Below are 23049 nucleotides of genomic sequence, written 5' to 3'. Positions count from 1 at the left end.
CCTTGTGTGATATGGCCTCCACTATTTCTGTGAGATAATTTCCTGCTACTTCCCCTGTACTCCACCCACAGCGACTACATGGGCCAGGCATGCTTCTACCTCAGGGCTTCTGCACTTGCTCTTCTCGCTGCTGCTATCTGCATGGCCCACTCCCTTGCTGCATTCATGTTTTTGCTCGCCTGTCACTTAAATGAGGCCTCCGTGGACCAGTCTAAAGTTAAAATAAAATCCCCCAACACTCCCCACACTCCTCTTCTGCTGTATTTTTCTCCATGGTGCTTACCAGAATATAACACTTTGTACAGTTGACTCATTTATCTTGGTTATTGTTTGTCTTCCCCAAGAGGAATATCAACTTCATGAGAATAGGAATCACTTCTGTCTTGTTCATGAATATGTGTCTAGGGCATGAGCCACAGTAAGTGCCCAAAATGTTTTTTTTTACACACATTTATGAATGTTTATTTAGGCAAATTTTCCAGAAATGGAATTGTGAGTCAAAGAGAATGCATCTTTTAAATATTTTTAACCAGGTTGCTCAGGTGCCAAAAAATATTTGATGAATGACTAAATGAAAGTGAGTACCTTTCGTCTGTTTGTTGGACATTTTTATTTCTTTCAGTGATGGCTTGCTCTTATCCTGTGAGCATCTATTATATCCATAGTGCTGACCTCTATATCCCATAAGCAAAGTACCCAGTAGGTCCTCCATCAAAAAAATTCATTTAAATCACTCCTGCATTCCCAGAGCTTGCCACATGGTGGCAGCATATGCCCAGGCAAGTTTCACTAGCCGGCGCCAAGGGTATCCCAGGATTCCGAAATTCCGCATCCCAGGACGCTGGACCTGGCAGCACTCGGGGATCTAATCTAGGTACCATTCGGCAGGCGGGGAAAGTGAGGTCTCAAAGAGGAGGCATGGTGGGAAAAATCTCGGACATAGGAATCAGGGGAAATCTGGCTTTTAAGTTCGGCTCTTCTACCAGTTCACTGTGATCCTGGGTGGGGGAAGTCCTAACCCACTCTAGGCCTGTTTCCCACCTGCCTGATTTGTGAGGTTATCATGACTTGCGAGGTCAGGCCCTCTGTGGGGCTAAGGGGAGGTAATTCACTCTCATGTGTCGAGGTGGGTCAGTGTGAGGGGGAACAGTAGGCCCAGACGCCCAAGAGAGAGGGGATATAATTACCCGCATTTAATAGACCAGGGATTGAGGTCTAGAGGGTGCCACAGCCAGGAGGGTACAGAGCAGAAACAGAAGTCCTTCCCTGCAACCCCCAACTCCAAATCCACTAGAGACAATCTCCATGGACCATCTCTGATGGTTCCCCCTTCAGCCTTATTTTTCGACCTGCTGGCTGATTTCTAAGCCCTTTCACCTCTCTCTGTCAAGGAAGCAACGATGGCACTCCCTTTGGGCAGGGTGCCTTGGTTTCCTCCTGGAAATGGGGCTAAAGAAAAGCTGCAGAGACTGGGAGAAGGAATTCTGAAAGCAGTTTGGGGGCAGAGGAGGGGCATGTATCTGGGTAGGAAGTGCCTGTTCTTCCACAGTCCCCGCCAGGCTCCTGCCCACCACACTCCTAGCCATGTGGTCCCGGCCCACGGCTTCCGGTTTTATAAGAGAAGCTGGAAGTTTGAATTTTGATGTTAAGTGTCTTGCTTTTTAAATGTTGGCAATACATTCATTAAAGAACAAAACAAACAAAAAATCTGGAGCAAAACACTATGGGGTCAAGCTGAACACGTCTCTGCGTTGGATAGGGCTGCTGGCTGCCATTTTGAGACCCTTCCCCGCCCCAGGTTCCTACAAACACCTATGCCAGACGGTAACTGGGAGAAGTCACTGTGGGTGGTGTCAGGTGGATCCTGGTTTCTGGGCCCTTGCTGCCTGCAGGCCCGCTGGGGCGTGCTCCAGGCCTCTGGGCTAGTGGTTCAGCTCACATCACCGCCCTCCTCGGGGAAAGGCTGGGCATTAATGGTGGCAGCAGGCAGGGCCTGTTGAGCAACGAACCTTGTGAAAACAAGGGCTTACGTCACCCGTGCACGCAGCCTCCCTGCAGGACACCTAGGGTGGCATTGGGGTGGGAACTGCCACTGATTTCACTGTCAGGCCAGGGCAGGGTGGGAAGCAAAAGGCTCAGTATTTGTTAGGTGAGGTCAGAAGGGCAAGACCCCAATGGGACTGAGTCGGGTCCTTGGGGGCTGGTCCCCAGGGTCTGGGTTGCCCCTTGACTTGCTGTGTGACGCCAACTGCCCTTATCTGAGCCTCAGCTTTTCCATTTGGAAAATGGGGCTCCCATGGCCAGACCCGTTATGATTTGTTACAAACCCAAAGTGGGAGGTTGGGCTGGAAAGACTTTAATCCTTCCCACCCCTTGAATGTGACCTGGGACACACTTAGCTCTGCTGGGCCTCAGTTTTCTCATTCGTAAAGCGGAGATAATAATAGTACCTGCTTCCTACCAATTATCGGGAGGATTAAATGAGTTAATATATGTAAAGAGCTTAAAATATGGCTCAGAGAGGGTGAAAGATTGTGTGAGGACACACAAATTAGCTGCAGACTCCCCAGGTCTCACTGCATCTCCCCAGAACCCTGAGAGGTGGGGGTGGGTGCTGAAGCTCAGAGAGGGGAGCCATCTTGTCTGAGGTCACACAGCCCAGCTAATGGTGGGGGGAACCTCACCTTCTCAGCCTCCTCCATTTATTGAGCACCTCCTGTGTACCAGGCACTGTTCTAGGCACTGGGGGAACCGCAGTGAATAAAACAAACAAAAATCCCGGCCCTGTTGGAGCTGACAATGGGAGAGGGCAGTGGGGACAGAAATCAAGATGCGTAGGTGAGATAATGTTGATTGTAATTGAGAATGGTGAAGGAGATGAAGCAGGGGGATGTGAAAGGAGTGATCAAGGGCCTAGGACTTTGTCGATGGGCAGGTCAGGGAGGCCTTCTCAGAGGAGGTAACCTTTGGGCTGAGCCCTGAGGAGCTGCCTTGGGCAGAGCTGGGGAAACAGCGGTCTTGGTCCAGAGGTAGCAGCAAATGCATTCGTTCCCTGGTAAATTTTGAGCATGCCTGATCCAGGAGTTCCCATATTTGAGGGCTGGCGCTCATGGAAGGGTTGGTCTGGAGTGGGACTGAGGCAGACAAGACAACTAGGATAACGGTGGCTGGAGATAAGGGCTGGGAAGGAAGTTCACCAGCAGGTGGGGCAGGGAGGGCCTCTTGGAGGCAGTGGCCCTCAAGCTCAGCCCTGAGTGTCCCATTTTGCAGCTTGGGAGGCCTGGCTGGGTGGCCCTGGGGCCTTGGATCCCTCCCTGGCCCAGAGGCTGCTGGGAAGGCCTAGAAAGCCAGCAGGCTGGGCCAGTGTTTCATCCTGTTCCTCCCTGCCCCCCACCCCCCAAGGGCACTCAAGAGATGTCATTTCTCCAGCTCTCCAGGGCGGAGGTCACCCCAGCTCAGCAGATAACGCTGAAGGTTGAGCAATGTCCACCTGCCCGCCAGGGCCAGGACTGGGGTCAGTGGGCTGGGGGTCAGCAACCAGCAGGCTGGGAGCTCCTGCCTGGGCGGCCTGGGCCAGGAGTGGCAGAGGGGTAGGCCCAAGGAGCTGCCCAAATGGCCTCGGAACGGCTCAGGAGAGGGTAAGGGGCCGCCGGAGCCCACTCTGCAGGGAGGGCCTCAGGCCTAAATTCAGATCCAGGGGGGCCATCTTGTTTCCCCATCTGTGAACCAGGGGCAGCAAGGGCATGCTTCTGGCAGGGTGAAAAAGCAAACTCTGGGTCCAGGCCCACCCTCACCGCCCAGTAGGGACCTGGTGAAAATAGGGGAATTCCCTTTTCTCTCCTGCATGGCCCCTCCTGAGCCTGGCTGGTTCCCCACCCCACCAGCCTCAGAAACAGGTGTTTTGGCCTCGGGTGCAAATAGGTCTGAGGGTGCCTGGACAAGGGCTTTCCTTCCGAGAACAGTGGGGGACATGAGGCCATGTGATCTTGGGTGTGCTGTGGGCCTCTGGGCCTCTTTGTACCCTGGCAGAAGGCCCTTCTTTATGATGTGTGCCCCAGAGCCGTAAGCCTTATGTTTGGGAGTCTGTGGTGGAGACAGTAATACAACTAATAATAATAACAGTAACGACACCTTCACGGACTGAAGCTTGGAGAAGTGAAGTGACTTGCCCAAGGTCACACAGTGTGTTGGAGCCAAGCATCCCCGTCCCCTTCCACCCTCCCGGGGCCCATGTCGGGGTGTGGTGGGGCTGGAGAAGACCCGGGTGTGGTCTGAGGGGCGGGCAGGTGCGGTGGGCGGGGCTAGGGGAGGGGCGCGGTCGACCCTGGCACAGGCCCAAGTGGGAGGTCGCCCCTGACCTGCAGGCCCCCAAACCCAGGTCTTGGTATTTAAGACAGGAAGTCGCCACAGGTGTGAAATTCCCTCCTTCCAAGATCTGGGGATGGGGGCAAGTTTAGGGGCGAGGCTGGACCCAGGGAAGGGCCGTGGAGATGGGTCCCCTCTCCGGGAGCCAGAGCTGGGGTCTCCAGCATCCCGCCTGGAGCGCGTCCCTTCGGTGGGGAGTCGGGACTGGTTGCAGCCGATCCTGAAGCCAGAGCCTCCTCCAGCAGGGGGCGGGCCGCGGCCATGTTTGGGGTGGGAGAAGAAGATCACGTTGCCCCCTCCCCGGATTCTCCCCTCCCTTCTAGTATAGCCTCCAGCCCAGAGGGGGCGGTCCGGGGGCGGGTTAGCGCCTTCTCTCGCTCCCAATCCCGGGGCCGCCGGGTGGGAGTGGGCAGGGGGCGATGCCGCCCCCCACCGGGCCGAGGGACCCCCGAGGGCGCGCTCCGGGTCTCCAGTCTGGCCACCACGCCCCACCGCCGCCCTCCCGGGGGTCTCGGGCGGCCACAGCGTGTCCTCTGCGTGCCTGGGGAGGGGCTGGGGCGGCCTCCAGGCGTGACGCAGCCGTTGCCATGGCCCGCCTTATAAATAACCGGGCTCAGGAGAAACTTTAGCGAGTCAGAGCCGCGCACGGGACCGGGAAGGGGACCCACCCGGGGGTCCAGCCGCCAGCCCCCGCACTAATAGCGGCCACGCCGGAGGGAGCGGCAACAGCATCAGGGACACAGCAGCGACAGTTCGGAGCTGGGAGGCCGCGCCACCTGCGGGCCGGCCGGAGCGGGCAGCCCCAGGCCCCCTCCCCGGGCACCCGCGTTCATGCAACGCCTGGTGGCCTGGGACCCAGCATGTCTCCCCCTGCCGCCGCCGCCTGCCTTTAAATCCATGGAAGTGGCCAACTTCTACTACGAGGCGGACTGCTTGGCTGCTGCGTACGGCGGCAAGGCGGCCCCCGCGGCGCCCCCCGCGGCCAGACCCGGGCCGCGCCCCCCCGCCGGCGAGCTGGGTAGCATCGGTGACCACGAGCGCGCCATCGACTTCAGTCCATACCTGGAGCCGCTGGGCGCGCCGCAGGCCCCGGCGCCGGCCACGGACACCTTCGAGGCGGCTCCGCCTGCGCCCGCCCCCGCTCCCGCCTCCTCCGGGCAGCACCACGACTTCCTCTCCGACCTCTTCTCTGACGACTACGGGGGCAAGAACTGCAAGAAGGCGGCCGAATACGGCTACGTGAGCCTGGGGCGTTTGGGGGCCGCCAAGGGCGCGCTGCACCCGGGCTGCTTCGCGCCCTTACACCCGCCGCCCCCGCCGCCGCCGCCACCGCAGCCGGCCGAGCTCAAGGCGGAGCCGGGCTTCGAGCCCGCGGACTGCAAGCGGAAGGAGGAGGCCGGAGCGCCGGGCGGCGGCGCCGCAGGCATGGCGGCTGGTTTCCCGTACGCGCTGCGCGCCTACCTCGGCTACCAGGCGGTGCCGAGCGGCAGCAGCGGGAGCCTCTCCACGTCCTCGTCGTCCAGCCCGCCCGGCACGCCGAGCCCAGCAGACGCCAAGGCGCCCCCGGCCGCCTGCTATGTGGGGGCGGCGCCGGCGCCCTCGCAGGTCAAGAGCAAGGCCAAGAAGACCGTGGACAAGCACAGCGACGAGTACAAGATCCGGCGTGAGCGCAACAACATCGCGGTGCGCAAGAGCCGCGACAAGGCCAAGATGCGCAACCTGGAGACGCAGCACAAGGTCCTGGAGCTCACGGCCGAGAACGAGCGGCTCCAGAAGAAGGTGGAGCAGCTGTCGCGCGAGCTAAGCACCCTGCGGAACTTGTTCAAGCAGCTGCCTGAACCCCTGCTCACCTCCTCCGGCCACTGCTAGCGCGGCCCCCGCGCGCGTCCCCCTGCCGGCCGGCCTCCGCGCTGCCGGGCGCGCCGCGGCCACCGAGACTCCGGGAAGCGCCCGCGCTCCCGCCCCCGCCCCTGGTGGCGCCGGCAAAACTTTGGCACTGGGGCACTTGGCAGCGCGGGGAGCTCGTCGGTAATTTTAATATTTTATTATATATATATATATATATATATATTTTTGTCCACACCAACCGCACATGCAGATGGGCCGCCCGCCCGTGGTGTTATTTAAAGAAGAGATGTCTATGTGTACAGATGAATGATAAACTCTGCCTCTCCTTCTGCCCCCTCTCCAGGCGCCGGCGGGCGGGCCGGTTTCGAAGTTGATGCAATCGGTTTAAACATGGCTGAACGCGTGTGTACACGGGACTGACGCAACCCACGTGTAACTGTCAGCCGGGCCCTGAGTAATCGCTTAAAGATGTTCCTACGGGGTTGTTGCTGTTGTTTTTGTTTTTGTTGTTGTTTTTTTGGTCTTTTTTTTTTTGTATTATAAAAAAAAATTATTTCTATGAGAAAAGAGGCATCTGTATATTTGGGAATCTTTTCCGTTCAAGCATTAAGAACACTTTTAATAAACTTTTTTTTTTTTTTTTGAGAATGTTTAAAGAGCCTTTTGGGGGCAGTAGTTGGCTTTGATTTTTTTTTTTCCCCTTTATTTTGGATTTATGATTTTATATTTGCTTTTCTGGTGTGTGTGGGGTTGTTGTGTGTGTGTGAGTTGCTATTATTTTTGGCTCTTTAGGTGGTTGGGTGGGGGGGTTGCAGCTGCTTTTTCTCTTCTGCTACTCCCCCAGGGCCTGTGCTTGGAGATGGGGGTACCAGGCCGGGGCGGGGGAGGGGCAGAGGAGTGCTGGGCCAGGCTTTCAGGGTGACTCAGTGCCGCTGGGTGCTGGGGAGGAGTGACTCGGAACCTTGCTTGGGGAGGGCCTGCAGGGCCTCTGGCTGGTCCTGAGTGCTAGGCTTGGGTTTAGATGGGCCTGGAGGGCTCTGACCTCTGCACAGTGCTTGGGGACCCAGCCAGCAGAACTGTGACTCTGAAAGAGGAGGGGATACAGGTCTTGGTCCTGCTGAGCCCAAGTTGGGGCAGATTCTTTTGGAAAGTGAAGTGGGGCCGGCTGTTTAGAAAATAGTATGTGTGTGTATGTGTATTTTTAAGAGAGTGGCCTGGGTGGCTAGCTTGTGTTTGTATCCCTGGCCAGTGGGAGGGGAGAATCCGGGCCAGGTAGGGGAAGTGGGGGGAAGGGTTCCTGTACTTCCACTCCTTTTCCTAGGGGTGGGAGATGTGCCATTTGTCCTCATTGCCCAGTTGTGGACACTGAGGCCCAACCTCACCTGCTCAAGGTGGCTGAGCCCAGGTGTGAACCCAGGGCTGCAGTCCCTGATTCCCTGGGACAGAAATGGCCCCAGGCAAGGCTTTTTCCCTGCCCCCTGATACCCTCCCACCCGCCCCTTCGCACTGCACCTCCACCCCTATTCCAGCCCTGGACAACATTCCTGAGAGTTGAGGATGTAGACGGAGGGGTTGGTGGGTACACGTACAGCGTCCCACGGTGCCTGGCACGCAGGAGGTGTTATATAAGCATTTGCTCTTGTTATTATTTTTCTCTGGGAGGCTCCTGGCATTTGGCACTTGAGTCTAAAGCGCAGCGCGAGCATGGCCAGCGCTTGCCAGGGGCCAGTGTCCAGTAAACCCTGGACCTGCCCCATCTCATTTAAACCTCACAGCAACCTTTGGAGAGGTTGCTACCATTACAAGGCCTGCTTTTAGAGCCGTGGAACAGCCTTTTGGCTGTCAAATCCCAAAGGGTGAGAAACTGGTTTGGGGGCCCCCTGCTCTAGGAATTCAGGGGTGGAAGGAGGGTGGAATGGGGGGCTGCATAGCTTAGTTTGCTGAGGGCCTGGGGCAGCCTGGGATCTTGGGAGCAGCTGCTGATTTTGTGGTTTGAGAAGGGGGAAATGCTTTTGCCCTCCCTTTCCCTTTGGAGGCCTGGATGTTCCTTCCCCGTGGGAGGCCAGGATATGGGAAACAGAGGCGCTCAGCCCCCACGGTCATGGAGCTGAGGATCAAGGCAAACACCATCTCTCTAACCCTAGTGTCTCCTGTTCGTGGCCTGAGGGCTGTACAGAGCGCTGGGCACAAATAACCTCTCTTTGGTCCTGGGCATCCAGTGTGGCCCTGGACAGGTCTTATCCTGGGCGGCCTGATGACTGATGGGAACCTGGAACCTCAAAGTCAGTCCAATATCAGCACCAGCACATCGGCCCAACTGCCTCTAGGATTTACCTGCTGAAGGGCAGAGCCCGGGGGCTGGACCTAGGGAAGGAGGTAGCTCAGTCTTTTGGTGGGGAGGGGAGCTGCCATTTAGGAAGGAACCTCTCTCTAATCCCCACTCCTTTGGTCATGGAGAGCTGGCTGGTGCCTGCTGCTCACCCATTGTTGTCACCAGAGGACGCAGAGGTGGTGAGAGGGGAGCAGCCTGGTCAAAGAGTGACCCCCAGGCTCCCCTTTCCTGAGTGCCGCCTGAGAACGAGTGTTGAGTGCAGCCCTTTACACACTCACACCCTCCCTATAATCTGCATAAGCGCCCAGGGAAGGTGCTCCACTGGTTTTACAAAAGTAAACTGAGGCCCACGGTGGTGGGGTTAGCGCTCAGGTAGAGCAAGGGTGGAGCCAGTTAGGAAGCCAAGTCCGACTCCCAAGTCTCTGGGGAAAGCTTAGGGCTGAGAGCCTGGCTGGTCATCCCAGCCCCCACCCCAAATCCTGAGCCCTTGCTGGAGGGCTCCTTGCCCCACCCCCGGCTTAGGCACCCCAAGTGCCAGAGTTAAGTGACTTGCTTACGGTTTCACAGTTTGGAAGCAACATTAAGGGAGTTTGAACCCGATCCCATCTGACTACCCCTGAGGAGGGCTTGGAGAAACAGCTAACAGGTTGAGGGCTCTGATGGTGGTCCTGGTGGCCTGTGGGAGCACTGTGGCCAGAGCTGTGCCCAAAGGACTTGAGGAAATGTCATAAATGGGGGGACACCTACCCTATGGATCACTAGGCTAGGAGAGCTAAAGGCTTGCAGGGAGGAGGGGCCCGTCTGTTCAAAAGCTGGGAAACAAGAAAGAGAGCTGGATGGGGTGAAGCACGAGGAGGCCAGGGACGTGCCTTGAGGAACAGGAATAACAGTGGATGCAAGTTCAGTGTTTATGATGTGCAAAATAGCACGCCAAGACCTTGGCATAGATGGATTTGCTGATTTCTTCCAACTGCCCAGGAAGGCTGGTCGTGTTAACCACAGACCCATTTAGTGGGGTTGACCACTGAGGCTAGCTGGGAAGCCCAACCAATGTTCGCTCAGGACAGGAGAGTTGACAACACATTTACACCTCATAATCTTGTGTAGTTGCCCCACAGCCTGGTGATCTTACCAAGGATAGAAGTGGGTGTCAGAAATGAAAGCTGGAGACACTGCCGGGTGCTGGGCCGTGTGCTCTTGGAGGCCGTGGCTTTTGTTGCTGGCATTTTCCTGCCAAGCCAGCAGGCTCAGAGAGGGGAAGTGACCTGTCTAAGGTTGCACAGCTAAGAATGGTGGAATTTGTGGGTAGGAAAGAGAAGCGGGACTTCCCCATCTAAATACCTAAAGAATGTGTCCTCCTCCACCCAAACCATGTCTAGACTTCCCTGGGACTGTTTTGTCCTTGTTTCTGAGATATTTATTTGTCCAGTTTTTTTTTTTTTTTACTTATTCAGTAAACATTTATTGAGCACCTGCTCTGTGTCAGGCCCTATGCTGGGTGCTAGGGACATGAGGTGACCAAGATGGAGGTGACAATTTATGGGGAGAGACAGACAGTATCTAGTAACTAGAACAAGGCAATGACAGGTGGGGACAAGGGCTCTGAGGGAAGGAAAGTAGGGCAGGGAGGGGTGGGGAGGTCCAAGAAGGCCTCTCCTAGGAGGTGGCGTCTGAGCAGAGGCCTGAGCCAGGTGAGGTGTGAGGGGGGAAGAGCCTTGGTTTCCTGAGCACACACTCTACGCCAGGTGTTACCGTGTGTGCTTTACGTGCCTTTTATCCTTGCGATAATCCAGTGACTTGGGCGCTGTTTGTCATCCCCCTTCCCTAGTTGGGGAAACTGAGGCACAGAGAGGTGAAGGCACTGGCCCAACGACTGGTGAGTGAGTAGCACGAGGCCTTCTCCTCCTGCCTCCCCCTCCGTGGCCCCAAACCTCTCATCCGCTCTGTTTTCCTCTCCTGCCCCCCACCCCCTTAGTCCTTTCTCGACCTGGCTGACCACCTGGGTGACTAGTGATGGAGCCCCAGTGGCCCCAGCTGGTTGGCCGGCTGGCCGCCCCTCCTTGGGGGTTTTCAACCTTGTATTGGCCGTAGCCATGTGCAGGGGGTGAGGCAGGCCAGGGTGGGCTGGGGAATTGGGGGTTGGAGTTTGAGCCCCTCCCAGGTGCCCTCTGAGAACAAGAAGTAGGAGTCCCGTTTCAAAGAGTAGAGACCTGAGGCTCTGAGAAGGGACATCACTTGCCCAGAAAGCAGAAAAGTTGGGATTTGAATCCATGTCTGTCTGAGACCCAGGCGAAGCCACTTTCCTGTCGGCTAGTTACTGCATGTGGGGGAACAGGTGGGCAAACCTCAATTTTGCACTCTTTGGCCCGTCTTTGAGTAAGATGCAGGGGAACAAAAAACCTCTGAGTTTTGCCCCGTATTTGCTGGGTGACCTCTAGCAAGATTCTTGACAAATTTGGGCCTGGGCTTCCTCACCCATGAACAAAGAGCAGTACCAGCTTCCGTTCACATATTCAGCTGGCGTCAAGTGAGCCCAAGACAGTCCCTGTATCCCTGGGGCTGACATTCTGCTGGGGGAGATGGATGATGGATTAGCAGGCTAATTTCAGACTGTGTTAAGGCCTTGGAGAAAGTGGTAGAGGGTGACTGGGGAGAGTGTTTAGAGAGCATTCCAGGCAGAAGGAGCAGCAGGTGCAAAGGCCCTGAGACAGGACCAAGCTCAGCGTGTCAGGGAAAGAGTGAGGCGCCAGTATGGCTAGAGTAGAGGCAGCCAGGGGTCGAGTGGGGAGAGGAGGACAGAGGGGTGCTGGGTCTTTCTTGCAGGGCCATGGAGGCCAGGGTGAGGCTCAGAGAGGTTGTTATGAGGATGAATGAGCAGGTGTCCCTGCCAGGGCTTGGCACCCAGAAAGCCCTTGACAAGTTTGTCGATGGGATGAAACATGTCCCTCGGCCTCTGGATTAGGCAAAGTGCAGTGGGTGAAGAGCGGAAGGAGCCTGCCTGCCTGGGCCCAGGAGACCTTGTGGGTGAGGATCCTCTGACCCAGGGCCTGGAGCCATAGGGAGCTGTTCACCAGGCAGGAATGAGGGGAAGGGCATGCCAGGAGTCGGGTAAGGGAGGAGCAAAGGCTGGGAGCCAAGAGAGGGAGAGTTCTTTGGGAAGCGGGGACTGCAGGGGAGAGGGCACTGAGGAGGGGAGAGGGGAGGCTGGGGAGGGAGGCGGGGCCAGGCCTCCCTGAGGCCTCTGGGTGGGGTAGTAGGTGGCTAGGGGGAAGGCAGGAGGCTGGACTCAAGGAGGGGTGTTTTCTTTTTATTTGATTTCCTAAGTAGTGTACGATCATGGTGGGAGGGTTAGAGAATACAGAGTATCAATAAAAGAAGGGAATAAAAAGCACCCATAATTCTACTACCCAGAAATAAACCCTGTTAACACTTGCTGTGTGGCCTTGGGCAAGTCAGTTTACCTCTCTGTGCCTTAATGTCCTTGTTTCTAAAATGGAATAATGATCGTACCTGCCTCATAAAGTTGTTGTGAGGATTAAGTGAGTTAATCCATGCAACATATTTCGAGCAGTGCCAGCACACAGTAAGAATTAGCCGTCATCATTGTTATTAATTACATCATTAGCATCTTGGTGGGTTGAGAGCCCAGATGCTAGAATTTGGCTGCCTGTATTCTAATTCTGAAGTTACCATTTCCTGGCTGTGTGGTTTGGGGCAAGTGACTGTATCTCGCTGTGTCTCAGTTTCCCCATCTGTAACAAGAAGAGAATAAAATTCTTTATAGTGTTTGGTAGAGTTTTGACAGGTTAATTCATGCAGGGTGATTGTAGAGAGAGAGAGACCTCTGTATGCAGCAGTTATTTCCTTCCAGAATTTTTGTTCTATGTGTATTTTTTCTTCAGGGTAGCTAACATCTGTTTGATACTCACACACCATCCCCCTTTCCTCCTTAACAATGGGACCTCTCTATGGTTGGGGGCAAGTGCCCTACTAAGACTACATTTCCCAGCTTCTCTTGCAGCTAGGGGTGACCAGTAAGATATAAATAGAGGTTGTAGGTGAGGTTTCCAGGAACGTTCCTTAAAATGGGCTGACTCAGCTGTGAGATACATTCCCTTTTGCCTCCTTCCTCTGCAATCCCCCCAATCCCCACTCTTTCTGCTTCCTGCCTGGAATGTGATGGCTGGAGCTTCAAGGACCATTTTGAACATGAGGCAGACATTGAAACATGGAGAGAGTGCTGAGAGTGGTGAAACCAAAAGATAAAAGGCATTTGGGTTTTTGATGGTGATGGAACAGCAATACCAGTCCTTGTCTTCCTTGCTCTGGACTTGTTTACATGATAGAAAAATAAATCTGTGCTTATTGAGGTCTCTGACATTTTGGCTTCCTGTTACTGGCAGCTGAATCTATTTCTAACTGATATATTTGCCAAAACAGAATCTACCTATGTGAGCTATTTTGTGACCTGCGTTTCTTAGTGATGCCCCAGTGCTTCCTTGTCTGAGAATGTTCTACTGATACTATTGCACATGAGCTCAAAACGAGGGGCTTGCTCTTTGCTTAGGAAGAATAATTCCCATCAGATGTGGTGGAAGGATTTCTTTCAATTCATTTTAATTACAGAAGTAATGCATGAAGATATCTGTCGTGAAAGTTTTCTGCCTGTCCTCAGGTGTCTCCTCTGAGACTGAATCTCAGTGCCTATTAGGGCAGGCTTGAATCAGGCCCTTGGAATGGACAGAATCTCTTCTGCTAACCCCAGTGAGCTCAAATCCTGCTCCCCACTTTCCATATGTGATCCACCAAGGAGGCCTTCAGTTTGAAAACAGAGAGGGTCAGCCCCTGCTGCAGCTCACAGAGTGTTGGCAGCTGCACTGGGACCAGATACCCCGCACCACCCCAAATAACCCCTCTGCTCCACTGAGCCCTTGGCCTACCGGTGCTGGGAGGCACTTGGCCAGCCTGCCTGGGGCCTGCCCAGCTGGGATCTCTGCGAGGTGAGTCTGTAGGCCAGAGACACCTACAGACTCCCACACACCTGTGGGCAGGTGAGTTTTTATTTTTACAGCTGTCACCAGGTTCCTGCCTCACAGGCCCCAGCCCTTGGAGCCCTGGAGGTTGGAGGTGGCCAGGGAGGAAGATGGCTCCTCAGAGAAACTGGTGGGTGGGGGTCAGTAGGCTGTGGAGGAGAGAGAACTGAGGTAGGAGTTGGGGCTGCCTGGGCTGCTTTACCCAAGCCAGGCCTCAGTCCTCTCATGCCGAATGGGGCTGGTCATCAAGCTCACCTTGCTGAATCTCTCATGGGTTGGTGAGGGACATACAGATGATGGGGACCCATTTCTTCCTTGCGTCTTGAAACTCAGGTGTAGAACAGTAACTAATCACGCTTCCCAGTTCTTAGGACGAGATTGCTGTCAGTCCTTTCAAGGTCTGCATTGCATTTTGTTTTATTTTCTGCCTTCATTCTGGCTCCCCACATCCATTCCACCCACTTCTCATAGCCCTCACCCCAATGTGGTTAATGTCTACCCTTATTTATGCATCTCATCGTTTTATGTCTTTTCTTCCTGGTGAAATATTCACATACAGGAAAGGACACACAACATAGGTATACCACTCAATGGATTTTCCCCGTGTGGACCCATGCGTGTAACCAGCATCCAGATCCAAAAACAGACCATTTCAGAACCCCAGAAGCCCCTTCTAGTCACCCCCACCACCTAAGGGTAATCATTATCCTGATTTCTAACCGCAAACATTAATTTTGCCTATTTCTGCACTTTATACAAATGGAATCACACAATATGCATTCTTTTGTGTCTGACTTCTTTTATTCAATATTGTAACTGCAGCATTGATCCAAGTTTCTGTGTGTATCAGCGTTGTTCCTTTTTGTTACTGAACAGAATTCCACTGTATGGATATACCACAATACATTTACCCATTTTATTGCTGAGGGACATTTAGGTTGTTTCCAGCTTTTAGGTCTTTAGAATTGGGGCTGCAATGAACATTCTAGAATACATGTCTTTGGTGAACATATGTACATATTTCAGTGGGGCATATACCTAGGAGTGCCTTACTGAGTCATAGGAAATGCTATGAGTATGTGTTTAATTCCTATTAATCATATTCAATCCTAGATATTATTCCGTTTCTTGCTTTTTTTCTGTTTGAATAAATCTTTCTTTCTTGGTCAGTTTGGTTGCCATAACAGAATGCCATAGACTGAGTGACTTATAAACAACAGAAATTTATCTGTCACAGTTCTGCATGCTGAGAAGTTCAAGATCAAATTGCCATCAGATTTGGTGTCTGGTGAGGTCCTGCTTCCTGATTCATAGATGCCGTGTCCTCACATGGCGGAAAGGTCAAGGGAGGTCCCCAGGGTCTCTTTATAAGGGAACTAATCTCATTCCTAATGAGACCTAATCACTTCCCAAAGACCCTACCTCCAAATACCCTCACATTGAGTTATTTCCACACATGAATTTTGGAGGACATAAACATTCAGTCTCTAGCACTTTTTATTTTGAAAAAGATCTCAAATTTATAGAAAAGTTACAAATGTGGTACAAAGAACATTTTTTTTCCTGAATTATTTGAGAATCAATTGTTGACCTGACCTGTTGCCTGATCACCCCCTGATACTTTGGTATATAGTTCCTACAAACAGGATATTTTCTATATAACCACAATATAACCATCAAAATCAGGAAATTAACATTGTACATTACTGCCATGTACTCAGACCCATTCAAGTTTCACCAGTTGCTCTGATAATGTCCAGTGAAGGGATCCAGTTCAGAATCACATGCTGTAGTTAGTTGCCATGTCTCTTTAGTCTCCTTTAATCTAGAGCAGCTCCTCAGTCTTTCCTTGATTTTCATGACCTTGACACTTCTGAGGATGACAGGCCAGCTATTTTATAGCATGTCTCTCACCCGGTTTGCCTACTGTTTCCTTGTGGTTAGATTCAGGTCATGCGTCTTCAGGTCAGGCATATAAATCACAGAAGTGATGCTGTGTTCTTCTCTTTGTCCTATTGTTGATGGTGTTTACTCCCCCTTCCCCAGTTTTACTGAGAAGTAATTGCTGTATAACATCATGTAAGTTTAAGGTGTACAGCAGGATGATCTGATCCATGTATATGTAATGAAATGATCACCACAGTAAGTTTAGTGAGCACCCATCACCTCACATGGTTACAAAATTTTTTTTCCTTGTGGTGAGGATGGTGTTCACTTTGATCACTTGATTGAAGAGATATCTGGGGGAATTCACATCTGTAAAGTTACTTTTTTCCCCTTTGCAATTAATAACTGTTTGAGGGGAGGTACTTTGAAACCGTGTAAATATCCCGTTCCTCATCAAACTTTCAATGATTAATGTATTTTTTTGAGCTTCTTTGCCCTTTTGACACGTCCCCATCGTTCTTTGAGCACTTCTCTTACCTTCTGGCAGGAGGTGTTCCAGGTTCAGCTAGTGCTTTCCCTGCTCCAGCCCTGGAATTAGCCATTTCTCCTAGGAGCCCGGGCTCCTTTTAGTAGAGAACAGTATTTAGAAGCCAACATCTTGGCAGGAAGTGTGCTCATTGCTGCTGAGGTGTCCCTACCCCCAGGCTCTCTTAGGACTGTGTGTGTGTGTGTGTGTGTGTGTGTGTGTATATATATATATATATATATGTATATATATATGTATATAGATGTATATTTACATCCATATTATTTCTGCATCTGTCTATCTATCTTCATCATTATCATCTATCATCTATTTAGAAGACTATGAGTTTACAGCTGGTAACTCTGGTTCCAGTTCATCACCACAACATTTATTCTTGTTTTCTCTCTTTCCATATTAGGAACTCTCTTTTCAACAGTGAGAAAATTGGCTCCCATTATCCTCAATATATTTACTTGACAGTCCCCTGCGTGTAACCAATTTTCTGTCTCTGCACACACGCCCTTGGCCCCCCTCCCCAGATGGACGCCCTCCTTACCCTCCTGTGATCCCCACACTATGTCACCTCTCTTGTGGATGATTTCAGTTGAACTCCCCCATGGCCTCTATGCATTTTTCTTTTAAATTTATTTAATTCAAATATATAATATATGCTCATTGTTCAAAATTCCAAAAGGTATGAAAGGGTTTGCAGTGAAAAGTTGGTCTGCCTCTCACTTCAGCCCTCACACTCTCAGTTCCCTTCCCCAGAGGTCACTGCAGTTCCCAGCAGTTTTTCTTGTTTCAGATGGTCTGTGTGAGGTGGAGCACATGCACACGATATTTACACACATCACATTGTAGCACTTTCCATCGTGGTCTGCACTTTGCTTTCTTCATTGAACAGTGTATCTTGGAGGTTGTTCATATCAGTGCTACTGTAGAGCTGCCTCAGTCTTTTTAATGATCACACAATATTCCATTGCACGGATGTACCATAATTATTGAACCAGTCCTCTTTTGATGGACATTTAAGTTGTTTCCGACCTTTTTCTAGCTCAGGCAATACTATAAGGGACAACCACATCAAATCCATTCCTGGAAGACTATGTTTTAGAGATGTCTCCATGCCGCTCTTCATTGCCTTTTACTCTGATGCATAGCATTCCTCTGATGTATCTGCCACATTTTAATGTACTTTTCCCCTTATGATGGACACTGATGTGGTCTCCAAGCCCCCACAGCCACAAACACTGTAATGATGTCACTGAATGTGTCTCTGTGTAGGTTAGGTTGTCTGGATGCTGAGATGGAGTTTGCGGGAGACTGTGATCGAGGGATGAGGTTGACTGTTCATGATCCCCCTGCCAATGTCACTTTTTCCTCATCACCCTTTGTTCCTTCTGTCTCCCTGTGGGGCTCACGAGTCAGATGGGTGTGGGTCACTAGGTGTTTGTCACTTAGATGTTTGACCTGGAATAAATGACCTCCCCTTCTAAGCCTCAGTTTCCTCGTCTGTGCAATGGGTCTCTCACATTCCTGACTGTTGTGTAGCATGGAGCTTGGTGGAAAATAAGCCCTTGATAAACAAAAGGGTCCCATTAAAATAGGGTCCCTAGGCCTTTGTGGCATAAGTCTCTACCTCAGGCTCAGGTATGGGGACACAATCCTTAAGGCAGTGAGAGGGAGAGGGGCTGACCTCTCCCTCTGGAGAGGACCAGGGAGTCGGGGGAGTTGGGACTGGGGTTGTTAATGCCCCAAGAAGAGTTGTAACCAGACTTTTGATTCAGTAATGTTTGAAGGAAAAATGCTAATATAGATGGGGACTGGTATTCATTTCATTTCATTTCATTCATTCATTCATCCATTCATCCATTCATGTTCCTCTTAACAGCTTGTGACTTTGGGTAAGTGCCTTAACTTCTCTGTACCTCGGTTTTTTCTTCTGCAAAGTGGGGATGGCAGTAATAGTACCTACCTCATAGGTGTGGTGAGATTAAGTAAGATGATACAAGTGAAATGCTTAGAGCAGTGCCTGGCACATAGTAAATATTCAATAAATATCAATTATTATCACAATTCATTTTGCCTACAAATTGTTTACTGAGAATCTGCTACATGCCAGTGCTAGTTGTCTGTCTCTGCCCAGAACTAGAACCACCTGGAGCCTCAGATTCTATAAAATCAGAGCCCAGGTCTTCCCTGGTGGTGCAGTGGTTAAGAATCTGCCTGCCAACGCAGGGGAAACGGGTTAGAGCCCTGGTCCGGAAAGATCCCACATGCCGCGGGGAAACGAAGCCCGTGCGCCACAACTACTGAGCCTACGCTCTAGAGCCCACAAGCCACAACTACTGAGCCCGCGTGCCTAGAGCCCGTGCTCCACAACAAGAGAAGCCACCGCGATCAGAAGCCCGCGCACCGCAACGAAGAGTAGCCCCCGCTTGCCGCAACTAGAGAAAGCCCGTGCGCAGCAACGAGGACCCAACGCAGCCAAAAATAAATAAATTAAAAAAAAAAAAAATCAGAACCCAGAAATGAAGACATAATCTCAGGGTGTAACCACCCCTACCCAGCAATCCGGCTGCCACAGGTGGTTTAAGATTCCCCGCCCCCTGGGTTTCCCGGCCAGGGCTCCTGATGCCCCTGTAAGCTCCTACCACCCAGCTCCCCAGAGGTTGTACATCCTCAAACCCTCTCCAACAGCACTGATCTGAACCCTTGTGGACTCAGGAAAAAAGAGACTGAGGCAGCAAACCCCCATTTGTGCAATGGGGACTCCTCTTTTTAAGCCCTAGACGTTGCTGAAGGTTCAAACTGTCTTTTCTTTGCAGCCAGTTGGGTCCTGGGAGAATGTAGGCAACGTAAGTTGGCCAGAGCTCATCTGGTGCCTGCTGTCATTAGTTCAGTGTGGACCAGGGTTTCTCAACCTTGACACTATTGGCATGTGGGGCAGGATCATTCTTTGTTGTGGGGCTCTTGGGCATTGCAGCACCCCTGGCCTCTACTCACTAGATGCCAGTAGCATCACTGCCCCCAGCTGTGACAACCAAAAACGTCTCCAGACATTGCCAAGTGTCCTCTGGGGGGAAAAAATCCCCCTGGGTTGAAAACCCCTGGTGTGGAGGATGCAGCGGCTGGGCTGAGTCCCCACCGGCTCGCTGGGTGACGTTGGGGAATGTACTGTGTACTCTCAGGGCCTCGGGTCCCCATCCCTCATGGGATCAAGCTGAGGCAGCACGAAGGGGCCTCCAGTCTGGTCTGACTAGAATTCTGGGCTCCTGCGTACCCCTGTCTCTCTGTGCATCTTGGTTGCAAGTTCTAGGAGGCAGGGTGAGGGTTAGGGCCCAAGAGACAGGTCTGGGTGGGGACAGCCGTGTGTTTGTTCTTCGGCCCCATGCCTGGCCCTCCCTCCAAATGCAGGAGAGATAATAATTACAAAAGCAGGCCTTAGGTTGTGTCATTTAATCCTTGTAACAGCTCTAGGAGGTGGGAGCTTTTATTATCCCTATTTTCCAGCAATAGGACAAATCACAATTGTGTGCCACTTGACAGGACACGCAGGAAGAATACAGCATCACTTCTATTATATCCCTGCAAAGATGCATAACCTGAATCTAACCAGGAGGAATCATCAGGCAAATCCAGAGTGAAGGACATATTGCAAAATAGCTAGCGTGTCATCCTCAAAAGCAGGACAAGAAAATCCAGGAGAGGCTGAGGAACTGTTGAAGGAGTCTACATACAACTGAGGGAAGCTAAGAGGGATCCTGGACCAGAAAAAAATCATAAAGACCTTTATGGGGACGATTATGGAATATCGAATTGGTGTGTGGATTCGATAGTAGTGCTGCATCGATGCTAAGTGTCCTGAATTTGATAATAGTACCGTGTGTGTAATGCGGGGTCAGGAGATACAGGCTGGAGGGTTTAGGAATAAAAGGACATCAGGTCTACAACTGACTCTCAAACAATTCAGGATAAGAGAGAAATATAAATAGAGGGGAAGTGATGAAGTAAGTGGGAAAAAATATAAACAATCTGGGTGAAGGATATTCTGTATCCTGGGTGAAAAGTTCCTGTAACTCTTGTAATTCTTTCTGTAAGTTCAAAAGTTACACCAAAATAAATTAAAAAAACAAATAAAAAGTCCGACCTTCAATGTACCTAGGAGAAATGAAAATACATGTCCGCAAAAAGACCTGTAAGGCATATTCTCAGCAGTTTTATTTACAATAGCCCCAAACTGGAAACAACTCAAATGTCTTTCAGCAAGTGAGAAGATCAACAAATTGTAGTCCATCTATAAATGGAATACTGTTCAGCAATAACATGGAGGAAGCGATTGATTCATGCACGTTGTGGATGAACCTTAAAAGCATTATGCGGAGGGAAAGAAGCTAGACCCAAAAGACCACGTACTGTGTGATTCCTCTGATATGAAGTTTGAGAACAGGTCAGACAAATCTAGAAGTCACAGTAGCAGTTCCTTTTGGGTGTAGAGTTATTGCCTGGGAAGGGACATAGGGGAGCCTTATGGGCTGCTGCAAAAGTTCTATGTCTTGATCTGGGTGGTGGTCACATGGATTCATACATATATAAATAGGCATTGAGGTAAAAATTCATTGAGATAAAAATTTGTTGAGATAAGTTCCTTTCCTGAACTTTATCCTACATAAATGAATAAAAATAAAAAAATTAAAAAAAATTAAAGATACACATTGAACATATGAGAATGAGGTGGGCAGGGAGTGGAGGGTGGGGTTAAGGGGAATAAATAAAACCAGAGAGGAGCCTTGCGTGGACAATGATGGCAACACTGTGAATTGAGGAGTCAGCTTGGATAACTGGGCCTTTTGTACCTCAGGTTCAAAAGGAAAAACCAAAAAGACACCAGAGCTCAGAGAGGGGGATTACCTTGCTTGAGGTCCCACAGCTGGTGGGTGGCAGAGGCAGGATTTGAACCTGGGTCTGGGTGACCCCGGAGTGTGCTCCTTACCCAGTGCTCTGGCCTGGACTCAGTGGGCTGGACAGCCGTGCCGGGCTCCCAGAGGTTCCCCAGGGCCTGGCAGGGGATGATGAAACCACTGCCTGGCAAAGGCCATTCCAGCCCAGAGCTCAGGGCTCCAAGTGGGGAGGGGAGGCAGTGGGACAGAGGGCAGCCCCGCCTGCAACTCCCATCCCTGGAGCCTCGTTCCCTGGCCTGGGGCAGCTCTGCCAATCTCCGCCCGCCTCCCACCGGCCTTTGCCTTCCTTCCTGAGCCAGCATGTGAGCTCTGTAGCCCCACAGACTTGGGTACGAATCCCAGCACTGCCCCCATCTGATTAGGTAACCTGGGCTGAGCGGCTCCTCACTTTGTGCCTCTGGTTCCACTTCCAGAGCCTGTCCATGAGAGCATCTAGCTAACAGCACTGCTGAGCAGACTCGAGGAGTTAAATGTGTGTACATCTCGACACAATGCCTGCACGTACTAAGTACCCAATAATAATAGCTGCTCTAGTTGATGGTGTTATTGCTATTTGTGGGAAAGGGGGGGCCCATGTTGCCCTTAGGCCTTACGAATACCAGCATGTTAAGACGGCTGGCATGGAATGGAAAGCTCTGGAGAAAGGAGCTTTCAGACTGCCTGAAGGTTACTCAGAAAACTCACTTAATTCCGACTCTGAGCTTTGAAAAAGTTTTTAGTAAGCTAAGGCAAGACCAGCGCGGGCTTCACGGGCCCGCAGCCTGGGCAGGTGCACAGGGCCCTGTGCTCAGAAGGGCCCCGGGCTAGGTTTAATGCTCTGCTGTTGCGTCTTGAGATTCTTAGTGATTTCAGAACGAGGGTCTCCGCATTTGCACGTAGCTGGTGCTGTGGCATCCAGTGAGGTCAGCCAGCACTGAGTTTCCCCTTAGACGTTCAGGAACATTCTTTGAGTGTAGCTGTCCCCATCACTGACCTTGCTGACCCCAGTTTCCTCACCTGGGAAGTGGGAAGAAAGACTTTGTGCAAGGCCACAGGGAGATGAGAGGAACCCAGTCTTCTGGTTCCCAGCTTCCATCACTGGCTGATCTAAGGTGAAACCTGGGAAGATTAGGACTTGGTGGGCCTAACCGGGTGCCCCTGGAGCACACAGTAGGTGTTCAATAGATACAAGTTGCTCTTTGATTCCCTGGCCGACCTGTCTTTTTGCCTTTTTCACGATTAAATTGTGATTTCAAAGGATGCTAGTAATACTGTACACGCATTAATTCTCTTAAAATGTGAAAACATTTCTGATGAGGCGCGGAAGTCCATCTTGGACCACCTGCCCCAGGGCCAGCCCCTTCCTCACCCTCCCAGGACGGTTTTATGATTTGGGGGTGCAAACTTCCAGACCTTTGTCTATGCATTACTTCAACCTGTGTGCCAATGTGTCTTTTCCTTCCTTCTTTTTTTCTGTTATACTTTTTAAAAGGTAAACCTTTTATGGAAGTGTAACCTGGGTCCAGAAGAGATGATACATTTTCACCAACCTCATCACGTGCTTGGTGCCCAATAAGTAAATGGCTGGTAAATGAACTAATGGAAACCAAAGGAAAAAACAAACAACAACAAAACCCAGTTCTGGGTCATTAAGGGTCCCGTTGAGGTGGGTTTTGTTTAATTGGTGCCTCTTGTGAAACCTGTGAAAGCACAGACCATACGGTATCAACAGTAACTGAGCCCAGCATTTTCCAGAGAAGAATAATGGCACTGTGGATATCACAGGGTCCTTGGAAGGAGCTGATGGGATGGCACTGGGGGAGTGGGGCTGTGGCGCTAGTCTGTGGGATCAGCTATGCCTCAGGCCTCCGGTATTTTTCTGAGGTCCCACAACTGGGAAGTGACTGCATGAGGTCCTGGACCCAGAGCCTCTGATGCCACTTTCCACAATGTTTCCATATTGTTCTCTGCTGTATCTGCGATCGCAAGTCTGGCACACAGAAGACCCAAAGATGTGCTCCAGGAATGAGCACCTGCCATGTGCCAGGCACTGGGCTAAGCCCCAGAATACAGCAGAAAACAAGACAGCCCCAAACCCTGTCTTCATGGAGTTTACAT

At 51.5% G+C, this 23049-nt stretch overlaps 1 protein-coding gene across 1 annotated transcript; it reads left to right on the top strand.

The window, feature by feature from the left end:
* The first annotated feature begins 4742 nt into the window (after positions 1 to 4742).
* On the top strand, positions 4743 to 6854 carry CEBPB (CCAAT enhancer binding protein beta). Its single transcript, XM_068524590.1, has one exon. It carries the CDS (start codon positions 5197 to 5199, stop codon positions 6232 to 6234), a length of 1038 nt encoding a protein of 345 aa, XP_068380691.1. The 5' UTR covers positions 4743 to 5196; the 3' UTR covers positions 6235 to 6854.
* The last annotated feature ends 16195 nt before the right edge of the window (positions 6855 to 23049 follow it).

Source organism: Eschrichtius robustus, chromosome 16 (genome assembly GCF_028021215.1).
Source record: "Eschrichtius robustus isolate mEscRob2 chromosome 16, mEscRob2.pri, whole genome shotgun sequence".
In the NCBI taxonomy this organism is placed as follows: domain Eukaryota; kingdom Metazoa; phylum Chordata; class Mammalia; order Artiodactyla; family Eschrichtiidae; genus Eschrichtius; species Eschrichtius robustus.
Note: the sequence above shows the minus strand (reverse complement) of the source record. Positions and strands in the feature narration are given on the sequence as shown.

Bases quoted from the DNA above. Each gene is read 5' to 3' on its own strand.
- CEBPB (XM_068524590.1), top strand. From the start codon at position 5,197: ATGCAACGCCTGGTGGCCTGGGACCCAGCATGTCTCCCCCTGCCGCCG.